This window comes from Ahaetulla prasina, chromosome 1, assembly GCF_028640845.1.
Source record: "Ahaetulla prasina isolate Xishuangbanna chromosome 1, ASM2864084v1, whole genome shotgun sequence".
Lineage (NCBI taxonomy): Eukaryota > Metazoa > Chordata > Lepidosauria > Squamata > Colubridae > Ahaetulla > Ahaetulla prasina.
Window position 1 is genome coordinate 77631626 of NC_080539.1, and position 14838 is coordinate 77646463.

The 14838-nt window shown below is 40.6% G+C and overlaps 2 protein-coding genes across 11 annotated transcripts in view; one reads left to right on the plus strand and one right to left on the minus strand.

Moving 5' to 3' along the window:
• The window catches only part of SPAST (spastin), a 56286-nt gene extending 54214 nt beyond the window's left edge, over positions 1-2072 (minus strand). For all 5 annotated transcript variants that reach the window (XM_058164861.1, XM_058164846.1, XM_058164852.1 and 2 more), the window contains exon 1: positions 1542-2072. In XM_058164861.1, coding sequence (XP_058020844.1) covers positions 1542-1929 — 388 coding nt within the window. In that variant the 5' untranslated portion in view covers positions 1930-2072. The remainder of the gene's footprint in view (positions 1-1541) is intronic.
• On the plus strand, positions 1266-10837 carry DPY30 (dpy-30 histone methyltransferase complex regulatory subunit). Of its 6 annotated transcripts, none has more exons than XM_058164928.1 (5): positions 1266-1402; positions 7929-7995; positions 8115-8162; positions 9117-9259; positions 10613-10837. In XM_058164928.1, the coding sequence occupies exons 2-5, from the start codon at positions 7960-7962 to the stop codon at positions 10683-10685; spliced, it is 300 nt and encodes a 99-aa protein (XP_058020911.1). In that variant the 5' UTR covers positions 1266-1402; positions 7929-7959; the 3' UTR covers positions 10686-10837. The 6 variants fall into 6 exon arrangements, with proteins under 6 accessions (XP_058020911.1, XP_058020901.1, XP_058020919.1 ...); XM_058164918.1 differs by lacking the exon at positions 1266-1402 and adding an exon at positions 1488-1603; XM_058164936.1 differs by lacking the exon at positions 1266-1402 and adding an exon at positions 1953-2092.
• Positions 10838-14838: the final 4001 nt, after the last annotated feature.

Consider the following 14838-nt stretch of genomic DNA (forward strand, 5'->3'; position numbering starts at 1 on the left):
ATATATTTTCCAACAAATATAACTTGGAAAGTCTCACCTTCCAAGAGGTAGGCACAACAATACAATGCTACAAGTGTTATTTAATCATTATTCCTTCCATTTTGTGTGTTATGAACTATCTTGAATATATTTTACAGAAGGCAAAAATGAATAGATCTAATCAAGATAGTGACTGATCAAAATTAACACATCAAGGTAGTTTCATCTATTACAATAGGAAAGATTTCTAGCAACATATCTCACAAAACCTACACATCTGCAAAGTATAGATATTTAAGCACTTCTATCAATGGGTTTAACTCGGCATCAAAACTTGACTGTCAGCAAGCTGCTATTAATTATTGACAGTATGCAACTGACAAGACACAACTTGTACCATCCACACTCCTCCTAATATTAACATACTCCTGCTTAAATTACTGCTGTACAGTAACCCAACCATATAAGGAAAATGCCATTTTGGATCATTTGTCTCCAGAACTCATCGTTCTACGGGAATTATTTTTCTCTTCCATAATAGCCATAGAGCCAGTTTGGCGTAGTGATTAAGGCTATAACTAGGGAGTTGTAGTCCCACTTTAGGTATGAAACTAGCTGGGTGATCTTGGGCCAGTTTCTTGTCAGCGCTAGATAAGGAAGGAAAAATGGCAAATCACTTCCAAAACTGCCAAGAAAACTGCCGAAATTTATCCAGGCAGTTGCCAGGAGTTCAAAAATCAACTGAAAGGGAGTCCTACCCTCAAACCCCCCCCCAAAAAAAACAAACCCTGTTAGCCAGAAAAATAATATATCACCGTAAACATGTAAAAGCTGTAGAGTCACTACAGAAGAGACCAGGGGGGGGAATGCATGCATAAGATGCAACCTGAACCTAGAGAACAAAGAGACTTAACCCAATACTGTAGCACAAAGTCTCTTTCAGACTCACAACAAAGCCTCCCCTCACATGGGCTCCACCCACAAGCCCTTCCTATCAACATCTTTCATGCAGAGGAACCCTTTTACTGCTGCTGTGATTGTAACGTGGGTCTTCTCGGCCTGGCCGTTTCAACCCTCGCAGATCGTCCCTTCCCGTTATATACACCTGTATATAAGAGCATCTCTACTCCCCGCCCGCCCCCCCCACCATAAAGGCTGTTAACGTCGTTAAAGCGACGTTCATCGCTGCTGGCCCTCAAAATCCCGAGGCGAGCTCCACCTCAGCCCCTTCAGCCCCCTTTCTCGCCTCGCTTTCTTAAGTCGCTCACACAAGCGAAGCAGCTCTTGAGGCACAGCCATGTTAGGCGACGAGCAGGTGTTCGGCCCTAATATAGCAGCAATGCCGGCTGTCGCTTCGCCACGAGCCTGAGGGGGAAACGGAGGCTGTGACGAAGCAGAAAAGCGAGCCTGCTTCGAGACCAAAGTAAGCCGAAGAAGGAAAGCTTCCCACAACAGCCGGCGAACCTCGCAGCCTTCCCGAGGTCTCCCCCCACCCCACCCCTGTGCAAGCTAGCTCGTCCGCCGGCCCTGCCTGCTTCCCTTCACCCCCAGACTTAGCTTACCCGCCTCGTCTTCGTCGATGCGCAGAGCCGTGGAGATGCATTCGAAGGCGCGCTTGTGACAGGTTCGTACCGACTCGGGCGCATCGCCTGCCCGGCTGGTGCCCTTGGCGGCGGCCATCAACGCCCCGCCGCGGGAGAGGCGCTCGCACACCCAGGCGAAGAGCAGCCCGAGCTGGAAGGCGAGGAAACGAAGCAGGGCGAAGACGGCGAAAAGCGGATACGAGAAATAGTAGAGATTCCGCTTGTGAGGAGAAGCCACCGCCGCCTGTTGGCGGTGTGGGGCGGGAGCCGGGCCGGCCGCGGATGTAGGGGAGGCTCCGGCGGCCCGAGTCGGGGAGCTGGAGCCGCTTAAGCCCTTTTTCTTCCCTCTCCCTCCCGGAGAATTCATTCATCACCACCGTAGCCATAACCCGCTGCCAGGGACTGACAACAACCACCTGCGAGGGCCTGCCATAGCGGAGGCTACGCCCCTTTTTTGCTCAACCCCGCTATCTCTCACACGCGCGGACGAGGAAAGTCTACGTAGCGAGCCTTTCTGAATAAGACACTCCGTAAGCTCCTTTCGAAGGTCTATTGTTAGTTATAGGGCGATCGACGCCGGAGCGCAATGCTTCTTTTCACAGGAATATCGGAAGTTTGGGTTCCGTTCCACGCTAGGAAGTTCGCCCTTTGTGTGAGAGCGATGCAGTCTGGGTAATGTGGTTAAGGAACGTTTGCCTAATGGGAGTCAGAATGTTTTTCCTCGTGGTGCCTTGTCAGATGATCCTAGAAATGTGGCTGCTTTATAAGCCCCTTTTATGTTTTCAAAATCAACAAGGGCTGCCTCTCGCTTGCTGGAAACTAAGGCGTATAATATGCGTTGCAGCGACCTCCATGGCCTAATTTGCACATCCCATTAAATAGTAATGCGGTTGGTTTGGGCTTAATATTGAAAGATGAAGAATTGGGGTTTTAGTGTTATTGTGTGAGCTATGCCATTATGGTTCGGTCAATGTATCCTTGTTTTTAAAAAGAGCATTTGTAAATGTAAGTATAACTCCTATTTAGCCTTATCCTTAATTTTAGGCTACTTTGCCTTTCTTTGCTTTCACTTTTATGTTAACACATGGAGTATTCCAGATGTGGCCTAGAAAGTCAGGCCCTGAGTTTGCTTGGAATTTACTAACTTTGTAAAATGGCTTTTGAAAGTAAAGTATTTATTTAAGGGGGGGTTAAAATAATTTTTACTCTAATGGCAGAAAGTGAAGAGGAACTAAAGAGCCTCTTGATGAGGGTGAAGAAGGAGAGTGCAAAAGTTGGCTTGAAACTCAACATTAAGAAAACTAAGATCATGGCATCTGACCCTCTCAATTCCTGGCAAATAGATGTAGAAGAAATGGAGGTAGTAACAGATTTTATTTTCCTGGGCTCCAAGATCACCGAAGATGGGAACTGCAGCCAAGAAATTAAAAGACGCTTGCTCCTGGGGAGGAAAGCTATGGCAAATCTAGACAGAATACTAAAAAGCAGAGACATCACCCTCGCAACAAAAGTGTGTATAGTCAAGGCTATAATTTTCCCAGTTGCAATGTATGGCTTTGAAAGCTGGACCATAAGAAAGGCTGAGCGCCAAAGAATTGAGGCCTTTGAACTCTGGTGCTGGAGAAGACTCTGCAAGTCCCTTGGACTGCAAGGCGAACAAATCGGTCAGTGCTAGAGGAGATCAACCCTGACTGCTCTTTAGAAGGCCAGATCCTGAAGATGAAACTCAAATACTTTGGCCACCTAATGAGAAGGAAGGACTCAGTGGAGAAGAGCCTAATGCTGGGAAAGATTGAGGGCAAAAGAAGAATGGGACGACACAGAACGAGGTGGCTGGATGGAGTCACTGAAGCAGTAGGCATGAGCTTAAATGGACTCCAGAGGATGGTAGAGGACAGGAAGGCCTGGAGGAACATTGTCCATGGGATCGCGATGGGTCGGATACAACTTCGCAACTAACAACAACAACAAAATAATTTTCATAGGGTACAGAAACCAATCATACATTAAGTATATGCAATGCATATGAAAGCAAGCGATCAAACAATAAAAGTACATTGATTACATGTGAGAATAGAACAATAGAAAACATTCTCAATAATATTCCACAAATGGCAACTTTATAGGTTGCGTTATTTCCTTTCCCAGCTAGGTTTATATTTTCCTTAAAACTTGCAAGTGTGTTAAAGGAATATGCTCTCTCATTAAGTTTATGAATAAGCTAGTTTATAAGCTATTTTTGCAGATTAAAAAAATTAAATGGCTTTAGCTAAACATTTTGATTGAATGCCATGTTAAAATGCTAATCTCTCTCCCATTAAAAGGTTAATACTGAAGCCTAAAATTCTAGGTAGGGCGTGGAGATAAAAATAAGTGTTCAGTCTGTTTAGAACAGATAATTCAAATCTCCAATTTTGTATAGTTATCAGTTACTTGCTATGCTACTTCCAAGTACTATAGAAACAGCTACTGTATAGCAGTTGGCACTGCTACGTTTTTTACCATCACTTCTGGTTCTTGTCTATTACTACAGTATTTGATAGATTGGCCGATATCTGCCTGTCCATCTGGATCTGGAAGTCCCAAAGGATTTTAGCCCTGTTATTATCCATGACCTTCTGTGGAAACTCCCATCTGGACTTGGGAGGGTCTAGTCCATACATTGTGCAGACATTCCCCAATACAGTGCCAGCTACAATAATAATAATAATAATAATAACAACAACAACAACAACAACAACAACAACAACAACAACAACAGAGTTGGAAGGGACCTTGGAGGTCTTCTAGTCCAACCCCCTGCCCAGGCAGGAAACCCTACACCATTTCAGACGAATGGTTATCCATACCCATAAACAAAAAAACTTGTTTATGCTGTTCAGTTTATGCTGTTCCTGCCGGTATCTTACACTCTGTCAGTATGTATCTGAACTTTCTCTGAAGCTACTCTATACATTCTGCAGTGGCGATTGATGTAGCCGTGCCAAATAACAGCAATATCAGGAATAAGGTGCATGGAGAAGTACCGGGACCCGAAGGAGGTGGAAAGTAAAGGCCAAAGTGGTCCTAGTGATGGTAGGAGGCTTCTTAGGATTTCCTGCAATTCATAGGAGGCTGCATCTAAGAACTACAATAAATCCTCATTCCTTCCAACTTTTGAGATTATGTCCCTGAACATATGTTGTAATTAATCTCATTCGAAGAAGCATAAAGTGATATGGTCTTGGTGGCTTGATTATAAAAAGTGTTTATCAATTCTTGTGACACATAAATGCACTCCGATATACAGGTGAAACTCGAAAAATTAGAATACATGCAATGCGAGATAGTTCAAGCCTTGATTTGTCATAATTTTGATGATTATGGCTTACAGCTCATGAAAACTCCAAATTCACAATCTCAGAAAATTAGAATATTGTGAAAAGGTTCAATATTCTAGGCTCAAAGTGTCCCATCCTAATCAGCTAATTAAGCCATAACACCTGCAAAGGGTTCCTGAGCCTTTAAATGGTCTCTCAGTCTGGTTCAGTAGGAATCACAATCATGGGAAAGACTGCTGACCTGACAGTTGTGCAGAAAACCATCCACACCCTCCATAAGGAGGGAAAGCCTCAAAAGGTAATTGCAAGACGTTGGATGTTCCCGAAGTGCTGTATCAAAGCACATTAATGGAAAGTTACGTGGAAGAAAATTAATGAAAAGTGTGGAAGAAAAAAGTGCATAAGCAGCAGGGATGACTGCAGCCTGGAGAGGATTGTCAGGAAAAGGCCATTCCAAAAGTGTTGGGGACTTTCACAAGGAGTGGACTGAGGCTGGAGTCAGTGCATCAAGAGCCACCACACACAGACGGATCCTGGACATGGGCTTCAAATGTCGTATTCCTCTTGTAAGCCGCTCCTGAACAACAAACAACGTCAGAAGCGTCTTACCTGGGCTAAAGTCAAGAAGAACTGGTCTGTTGCTCAGTGATCCAAAGTCCTCTTTTCTAATGAGAGCAACTTTTGCATCTCATTTTGAAACCAAGGACCCAGAGTCTGGAGGAAGAATGGAGAGGCACACACTGCAAGATGCTTGAAGTCCAGTGTGAAGTTTCCACAGTCTGTGTTGATTTGAGGAGCCATGTCATCTACTGGTGTTGGTCCACTGTGCTTCATTAAGTCCAGGGTCAACTCAGCCATCTACCAGGAAATTTTGGAGCACTTCTTGCTTCCTTCCGCAGACGAGCTTTATGGGGATGCTGACTTCATTTTCCAGCAGGACTTGGCACCTGCCCACACTGCCAAAAGTACCAAAACCTGTTCAATGCCCATGGGATTACTGTGCTTGATTGGCCAGCCAGCAAACTCGCCTGACCTGAACCCCATAGAGAATCTATGGGGCATTCCCAAGAGAAAGATGAGACATGAGACCGAACAATGCAGAATAGCTGAAGGCCGCTGTTGAAGCATCCTGGTCTTCCATAACACCTCAGCAGTGCCACAGGCTGATAGCATCCATGCCGCGCCGCATTGAGGCAGTAATTTATGCAAAAGGGGCCCAAACCAAGTACTGAGTACATATGCATGCTTATACTTTTCAGAGGTCCAAAATTGTTCTATGTACAATCCTTGTTTTATTGATTTCATGTAATCTAATTTTCTGAGATTGTGAATTTGGGATTTTCATGAGCTGTCAGCCATAATCATCAAAATTATGACAAATCAAGGCTTGAACTATCTCGCTTTGCATGTAATGAGTCTATCTCATATATTAGTTTCACCTTTTAAGTTGCATTACTGAAATAAATGAATTTTTGCATAATATTCTAATTTTTCAAGTTTCACCTGTATTCTGAAGTGTGCAATAAATCAGAGTGAGTAGAAAATTGTACCCCTTTCTTCCAAGGGATTTCATGCAATGATCAATCCTGCTCCACCCACCCAAAGAAGATGAAAAGTTGCTTTCTGCTCTCCTTACCAGAAATACTCTTCTCCAGCTATGAATTAACTTTTGAAGGCAAGAAGCAGCATTCTTGCCCTGTAGCCAGGGTAAAAAAGCTGATGAGTTAAAATGTTTGATAGTGTGTCCTTCTAGTTGGCACCTCATTGAATAGTGCAGTGTGCTAAATAATTTTACGAAGATAGTAGAAGGTGTTACTTTACAGTACTTTTGCATTTTAGAATTCATTTAGGATCAAACTGTTTATAAGACACAAATTGCCTCTATAAACATCAGAATCTACATAAGGAATCTTCACAGTCTGAATGTGGAGAGCTGGTATGCAACAATCCAGAATATCATTAGAAGACAGGAAATATACAGGAAACATCAAATCGACTGGACTTCAGCAGTCCGGTTCCGATAGCCCTACATTTTCCCCTAAGCAGGGAAAACATGGAATGTTTGCAAGTTAAAAGAAGCCTATTGCGCAAAAAAAAAAAAACCCGAATCCGTACTTAATCCAGAACAAAATCCTGCTTCGTGGCGAGGTCTTTAGGTGATAGCTTCTTTTCTGTAAATTGTCAAATTTATAGCAAACGTCTGAAAATAAGGATTCTTTAACCCTGATCGATTCTGTGATTAAGCACCATTTTAATTTCCAAGATGCACAGCCCCGCATTTTATACGGCTCAAACCAACAGAAGAGGGGTTTTTTTTCCAACGGTCTCCACCCTCTCGGCGCAGCGCTCGGGGGGAGGAGACATTTCATTATTACGCAGGCGCACAAATAAGCAAGGAAAAAAAAAAATCTCGGTGGCCCGTGAAGTGCGACATCCCTCCTGGTCCATGGCACAACATTGTACGACAACCAATATCTTTTTACGACTTGTAACGACGGTTGTTTTCCTTGTTGCTCCGCGACGGGCCGTTTCTTGCCGGTTGTATCTTCGAACCGATTTTAGTTGACCAAGGGTAAGTAAGTACCGTAAAAGGAATATAGGCACTTCGGAGCCTTAGGGCAGGGTATATGCCGGAACCACTTAATTCCTCCATGCTTGATTTCTAACTGCAAAGAAGAAGAAAAAAGCTTTTTTGTTAGGGCGCCGAGTAAAAGCTGCCCTCCAATCTCCGCTTACTTGAAATAAACCGGGCTTCCTTTTGAATTAATAAATATATATCTCATCCGAGGGCTTTCTAATTCGGGGGTTAGTTCCTCCTCAGGCTATGGCCCCCCAGGTAATTTTGATAACCCCATCGAAGCCGTGAAATCACTTTAAATAATCGCATTTGTTTTCTTGGCTTAATATAAAAAGTACTTGGAATCTGGGAGAGTAGCAAAATATCTTTGAGGCCCCGGTCTCAAAATATCTTTTGGAGGTTGAGGATGTTAGCCTTGTATGCCTCAGTGTATTAACTTGTATATTCAATTCTCTTTTTTTTTTAAAGTTCTCACAGACTATTTTAACTTCTGTACATCATGGATACCGAACAGATTATTGAAGGACAGCCACAGGTATGTCTTAAACCGGCAACTATAATAATAATTTTTTAACATTCTTGTTTTTCAAAAAAAAAAGGGGGGGGGGCAAATATTCCTTTGGTGTTATTTTATGGTTGTTTATTGTTTTACAGGTTCCAGAAAATCCACATGCAGAATATGGCCTTACGGAAAATGTAGAGGTAATTGAGATTTGATTTCTAACTGAAGTTAATACACTGCTCTGGGTGTGTAATTTCAGATAAGGTACTGAACGGATTGTTGAATGGAGCCTCATGTATGTTATGTATTAGAACATTTGATTGAATATTGGTTCTGAGACTATGATACTGTACTGAAAATTAAAGAGGTGTCTATTAGGGTTGTTTTAAAAAAACTTAATGAAAGTAGATTTTATAATTTCCTTGCAAAAAGCTTTGGTTGGTTGCTTTGTGATGATGCAGATTAGGTAGAGAGATGCTTAGTATACTGTTAGAGATGGAAATCTGATAATTTCCCCATCACCACCACCATCGCTTGGGAGTACTTATGGGGGCAATTTATGATATTTTTGAAATTATTCTAAGCATATTTTAAGTTTTGCTTGATGCCAGAAAATTGCAGTAGTGAGTTTCAGATGTTACAGTTCAAGGGGTTCTAACAATTCATACAGCCATGGAATTCTGGACTGGCCACCCAAGTCTCTCGAATATATTTGCATATTCATATATATACTTTGGTACAAGACTTCAGTCAGCCCTATAAATCTATTGAATAAAGCCATGAGTATTTTCAGCTTTGTTGTTTGGAGTTTTGTTCAGAAGAATGTTATTTTGCTTGTGTACACTACAATAAAATACATAGATCTTTGGAAATATTCTAGACCAGGGCATGCAACTTGAAGACCTCAAGGGTGCAGCTTCAGAAGTCTTAATTGGATGATCATGGGAGCTTTATGTACCTCCAAATTTTAGGGCACTAAATTTGTTCCTTAAAACCTCAGAAATGCTAGAGAATAATCTTACACATTTTTGATTCTACTCATTCTAAGTACCACAAAAGGAATGGCTTGAAACTGTGTCATTTAATTAAGAAATTTGAATTTCAATTAGCGATGGGATAGAAATCTTCATGAAACATATGTTTATAATTTTAAGCGGATAGTGGAAAATGAGAAAACAAGTGCAGAAAAAACATCGAAGCAGAAAGTGGACCTTCAGTCATTACCTACACGTGCATATCTGGATCAGACAGTTGTCCCTATCTTATTACAAGGCCTTGCAGTCCTTGCAAAGGAGAGGTGAGTTATATATAAAATTATCCAAATCACTCTCTTGATTTCTTGTTTGTATATTTCTTTTAATTATTAAAGCCCTCATTTGTTTCTTCTGTATGCCCAGTGTAGCATCTTTTATCATATTCTTGCAGCTGTCATTTTTAAATCTGCTTTCAGATCAGTCTCAATCTTGTTAGGTAATACTTGTTCCTCTTCCATAATGCCTTTTAAACAAAGTCAATTTATAGAGGCAGACACTCTTAAAATTAATTTCTGGATCTTTTACTAAGCGTTGGAAGAAAATTCACCCAGTGCTATAGAACCTGTCAATTCAAAGGTTCCTAATAGCTGAAAGTTAACAAGCTACTTCCAAAGTGATTTTTAAAAGAAAGTAAAGGCATTAATTATGGTTTGAACAAGATGGTTATTCCCTCCTTTCCCAGACCTTTAAATCTAGTAGAGAACACTATTTTGAAGTCATCTCATGGAGAGTAACTGTTTTGAGCACTTGTGGGTAATCTTAAATCCTCTCCTTGTCCAGAGAACAATTTCAAAGAGCTAGTTGACTCATCAGCTCTTCCTTCCATCTCAATTGTCAGTTGACCATTTCTTTCCTGGAGGTCCTTCCATCTAGTTCTTATTTCAAGATGACCTGCTAAAATATGACCTGCGATATCAAATATGTGGAAAAAGCATTGAATTGAAGAGTAGAAAGAATGGAGGTTGAAACTAAAGGGATTAGTATATGCATATATATAAAGACCCGAGGAGGACCATATCAGAAAGTAATATATTTCAGAAATAGAATGATTGTATCTCCTGCTAGCACATAGTCCTCAGCTGAAAAAGATTTCTCTTTTTGACTTTAGATATCACAGAATATTAATATTTAATAAAATATTTAAATATTAAATACAAATTAAAGACATCAACGATATTCTTGATCAAACAGTTGAGAAAACTGATGTTAAAACCATGTAGCCATGTGCTAGGCCTGGGAATCTCAAGGAATTTGTGATTTGATAAGATGGCTGCATTGACATGCTTTGACTCTTATGATCAAGTGAGAACAAACCACAAGTTATATATTAAAATTGAAATTCTGACTTAAATTAATAAATCAGCAGGGCCTGTAACTTAATCATGAATTATTCCATATACTTTAGTAGCTGGTTGCATAATAAAATGCTTGGCAATCTGGAACAACATTCAAAATATGTTCTTTTTAAATAAATGTTCTTTAATATTTAATATTCAGTATTTACAGTTTACAATTATGGATTTGAATTATGCTTTAATTTTCATATTAACTTCATAAGTTAATTGAAGTCAAAATAACTTTATTTTATAGCTATTGTTTATCTTTTTTCTTTTCAGGCCTATAAACCCTATTGAATTTTTAGCGGCGTATCTGTTAAAAAATAAAGCACAGTTTGAAGACAGGAATTAAATTCATCCGGACATTGACAATTGATTGCTATGTTCTGTACTAAAAACATGAATCATTGTCTGATACATAAATCCTGCAAAACCAAAAATTCTCATGTACAGACCATTAATTGAATTATTTAATAAAATACCTTATATAAATTATGAAATGTGTATTAAGGTGTCATGATTCTTCACCAGGATATAAATACGAAAAAGCTAGAGTTTACATCACAACATATTTTGTTATTTGACCTCATCTAGTTCAGATACCCTTGGAAAATTCACAGCTGAGAATAAGTAATTCCAAAAGTATAGTCCTTCCTATAGTTTATTGAGCATAAATGCAATGGAACTCGGAGGTTAATTCTAATGAAACATGCAAAGAAAAGTATAATAAGATATTTATCAGGATATATTACTTTTCTACTAAAAAAGTAAAAGTATGATTGCTCTAGTGTAGTATGGTGTGGCATGCTTTGCAGAAATAGGGAAGGATACATATATATTCATATTCAACTACTCATATTACATATTTCATTATAGAATAGATTTTTTATTGGCCAAGTGTGATTGGACACACAAGGAATTTGTCTTGGTGCATATGCTCTCAGTGTACATAAAAGAAAAGATACGTTCATCAAGGTACAACATTTACAACACAATTGATGGTCAATATATCAATATAAATCATAAGGATTGCCAGCAACAAGTTATAGTCATACAGTCATAAGTGGAAAGAGATTGGTGATGGGAACTATGAAACGATTAATAGTAGTGCAGATTCAGTAAATAGTCTGACAGTGTTGAGGGAATTATTTGTTTAGCAGAGTGATGGCCTTCGGGAAAAAACTGTTCTTGTGTCTAGTTGTTCTGGTGTGCAGTGCTCTATAGCGTTGTTTTGAGGGTAGGAGTTGAAACAGTTTATGTCCAGGATGCGAGGGATCTGCAAATATTTTCACGGCCCTCTTCTTGATTCGTGCAGTATACAGGTCCTCAATGGAAGGCAGGTTGGTAGCAATTATTTTTTCTGCAGTTAACAACAACAACAACATCTTATTTCTATGAATATATATTGGTAATTGATTCATTGGTCTTGTAGAAACTTTATGGGACACTTCAGTCATAATTAAGTTTTCAAAATATGAATAATGAAGGCTAAAAAAAGTATGAGAATAAGATGACTAATGTGTGAAGGAAATAGCACAACTAATGACAAACCATACAAATGTTGCTCTTGTGTCCCTATAAAAAAAGGCACACACCCCATTAAAACCCTTGCTCTTTTAGTGATTTAACCATGTTAAAACCATTGTAATTAAATACATTTTAAATATCAAATAGCTAATGGATAGGTAAAACATTTCATTATAATGGAGCTTCACAGTATTGCCCCTTTTCAATTTTTGATGATTTGGGAGAATGGAGGACATTGTTCTGTAATAACACTGATAAAATATTCTGCATGTAAATATATCTTTATTTCTGTTTCTCCAATCTCTGTTTCCCTTTTTATAAAGCTCTGGATAGCTACCGTACTAATAAAAAAAAAGATAACATTCCCTCTTTGCGTAAATGCATAGGATGGGCTAAAGCGTTAAGTATGTACACTGCCAAGTTTATCGAAAAACAACAGGATAAAAATCAAATCTGAACAAAAGATGGTATTTGAGATACATAGGAGCCACATTAACTAAGCCCAATACCAGGAGTTTGACTCGAACCAGGAAGTTCATTGGTAACCAATGCAACCAAATGTCTAAACTTACATGTTACACTTAAGCCCATTAGCAGTCGGTCCATTTTATTTGGGATTGACTAGTTTTCAGTTTCTTCAAAAGCAATCCCATGTCAAATACATTGCAATCTAAATGCTGGGTAAGAAGGGTGAAGTTATTAACACAACAATATGGGACGCAATGGTTCAGTTGCTAAAGACACTGAGCTTTTCAGCTGGAAAGTTTGACAGCTCAGGTTTGAGATCTGAGCGTTGCGTGAAGGGGTGATTTGTTAGTTGCCCCAGGTCCTATCCACCTAGCAATCAAAGCATGCAAATGTGAGTAGATAAATAGGTACTACTTTGGTGTGAAGGCAACAGCATTCCATGCACCTTGGAACAGTGGTAACCAACTGGTGGTCCATGGACCACTGGTGGTCTGTGAGAAATTTTTGGTGGTCCCCAGAAAAATTATTTGCATTTTTTATATTACATTAAATCAGGGCTCCTGAAAACACAGCCTCTGAGACAGATACATACAGTGAATGTTTGTGTTGCTGCAGAAAGTCTCCCCCTTTGGGGTCTTCTTGCATGAGTCGGAGGGAGCAGAAATTCCAACTTGGGGTCTGCTTCAGCCTTCTGGTGTAGGGCTTTGGGTGAAGGCTGGGGGGAAGAGCTGCTGGTGGCAAAGAGCCAGAGGGCCTCGTTCCAGTGGGCATTCTGGCCTAGAACTGGCTGACCATCTTAGCCTGATGAGCCTCCAGGTGCCGGTACCTGGCCTTGCACTCCTGCTGGTCTTCCCTCTGTTTGGAAAGCCTATGCTTGTAGTCCTCAGTGAGGTGCTTCTGCTGAGCCTCCTCGGTCAGATCCAATTTGAACTGAGCCAGCTGTTTTGGCAACTCTTTCTCATGGTGTCTGCTTAGCTCCAGCAACTGTTTCCCGTTGGGGCCCTAAAGAGCCCCGGCGGGCAGGGGAGAAATAGTGAATAGAGGCTGGCAAGGCGCACCTCGACGTGAGTGACATAGAGTTGGCCACGCCCACCCATTCACATGACCACCTTGCCATGCCCACCCAGCCAGTCATTAGGCAGATCATATTAGTGGTCCACGGGATTTAAAATTATGAATTTAATGGTCCCTGAGGTCTGAAAGGTTGGTGACCCCTGCCTTGGAATATAGTTATGCTGGTCATCATGACCACGGAAATGTCTTTGGATAACACTGGCTCCCTTGGCTAAGAAACGGAGATGAGCATCACCGCCTATAATCGGACATGACTGGTTAAGGGAAACCTTTACACTTAGCTTTACCACAGTATTGATAGCTCACCCCAAACCAATGGATTACTGTATCTCCTCTGGTTTCATATAGGTATTAAATAACGTGGTGGGATTCGTATTTTTAAACATCCTTATCTACCTTCTCAGGCTCCTAATGCTTAAAAGAATTGCATATAAACTCAGAAGACATCTCAATTGTCTTCTCAAGAACTATCTAATTCATACCAAATATGAGCAAGAAAAGATTCTGCAAAGAACCTTAAAACCTTGCAAGATATCTGCTGCTCCTTCCTTCTGAAAGGTATAGATAATTGTGAACAAGTGTGTACAAGGATCTGCAGATGCAGAAATCATGGAATTGTATGTATGCTTAATACTTTCATCACCACAATTACCTTATCAAGTCTCAAATTTACATATCTAGCCAAGGTTAATCACTTCATTTTCTACCACAGTCGGGGTAAGTGGCTGGCCATTTACCATTCAACCAGTGTCCACCCCATCCCACCCCCCCAGAAGTAAGCTTGACTTGGATTAAAAAAAATGTCTGACTAAGAAACTCCTGCAAGATAAACAACCAGTTCTAGTCTATGATTGTTTACATACATCATTCCTTAGGTTCCCTGGCATGAACTCATGAAATCCCAAATCCGTCCAGATTGTATCCCCAGGGCATGGAGTCCCAGCACTGAAAACATGAAGGTCAATCATCAATCCAATTATGAAAGCTAAGAGCCTGGACAAGCTTGCCAGGCAATAACATGGACAGTACACCAACAGCAGCTCCAATTTTTCACTCAAGTCATCTGTAAGGTGATCACCTCTATTACAGACATTCAGGCAAAATCGTCACCAGACCCTCGTTGCAGCATACAAACCATAGCTGCATCTGGACAGGAGTATAGGAAATAAAATATGAAAAAGGCCGTGTCCTTGTCAAACCAGGTTACCATGATGCAGTCCAAATTCACTTGCTTTTTCACATCAAATTGACCAGGGATTCATCCTTATTGCTCGAAAACCTGGCAATAGCAATAGCACTTAGACTTATATACCGCTTCATGGTGCTTTTAAAGCCCTCTCTAAGGGGTTTACAGAGTCAGCATATTGTCCCCAACAATCTGGGTCCTCATTTTACCCACCTCGGAAGGATGGAAGACTGAGTCAACCTTCAGCCTG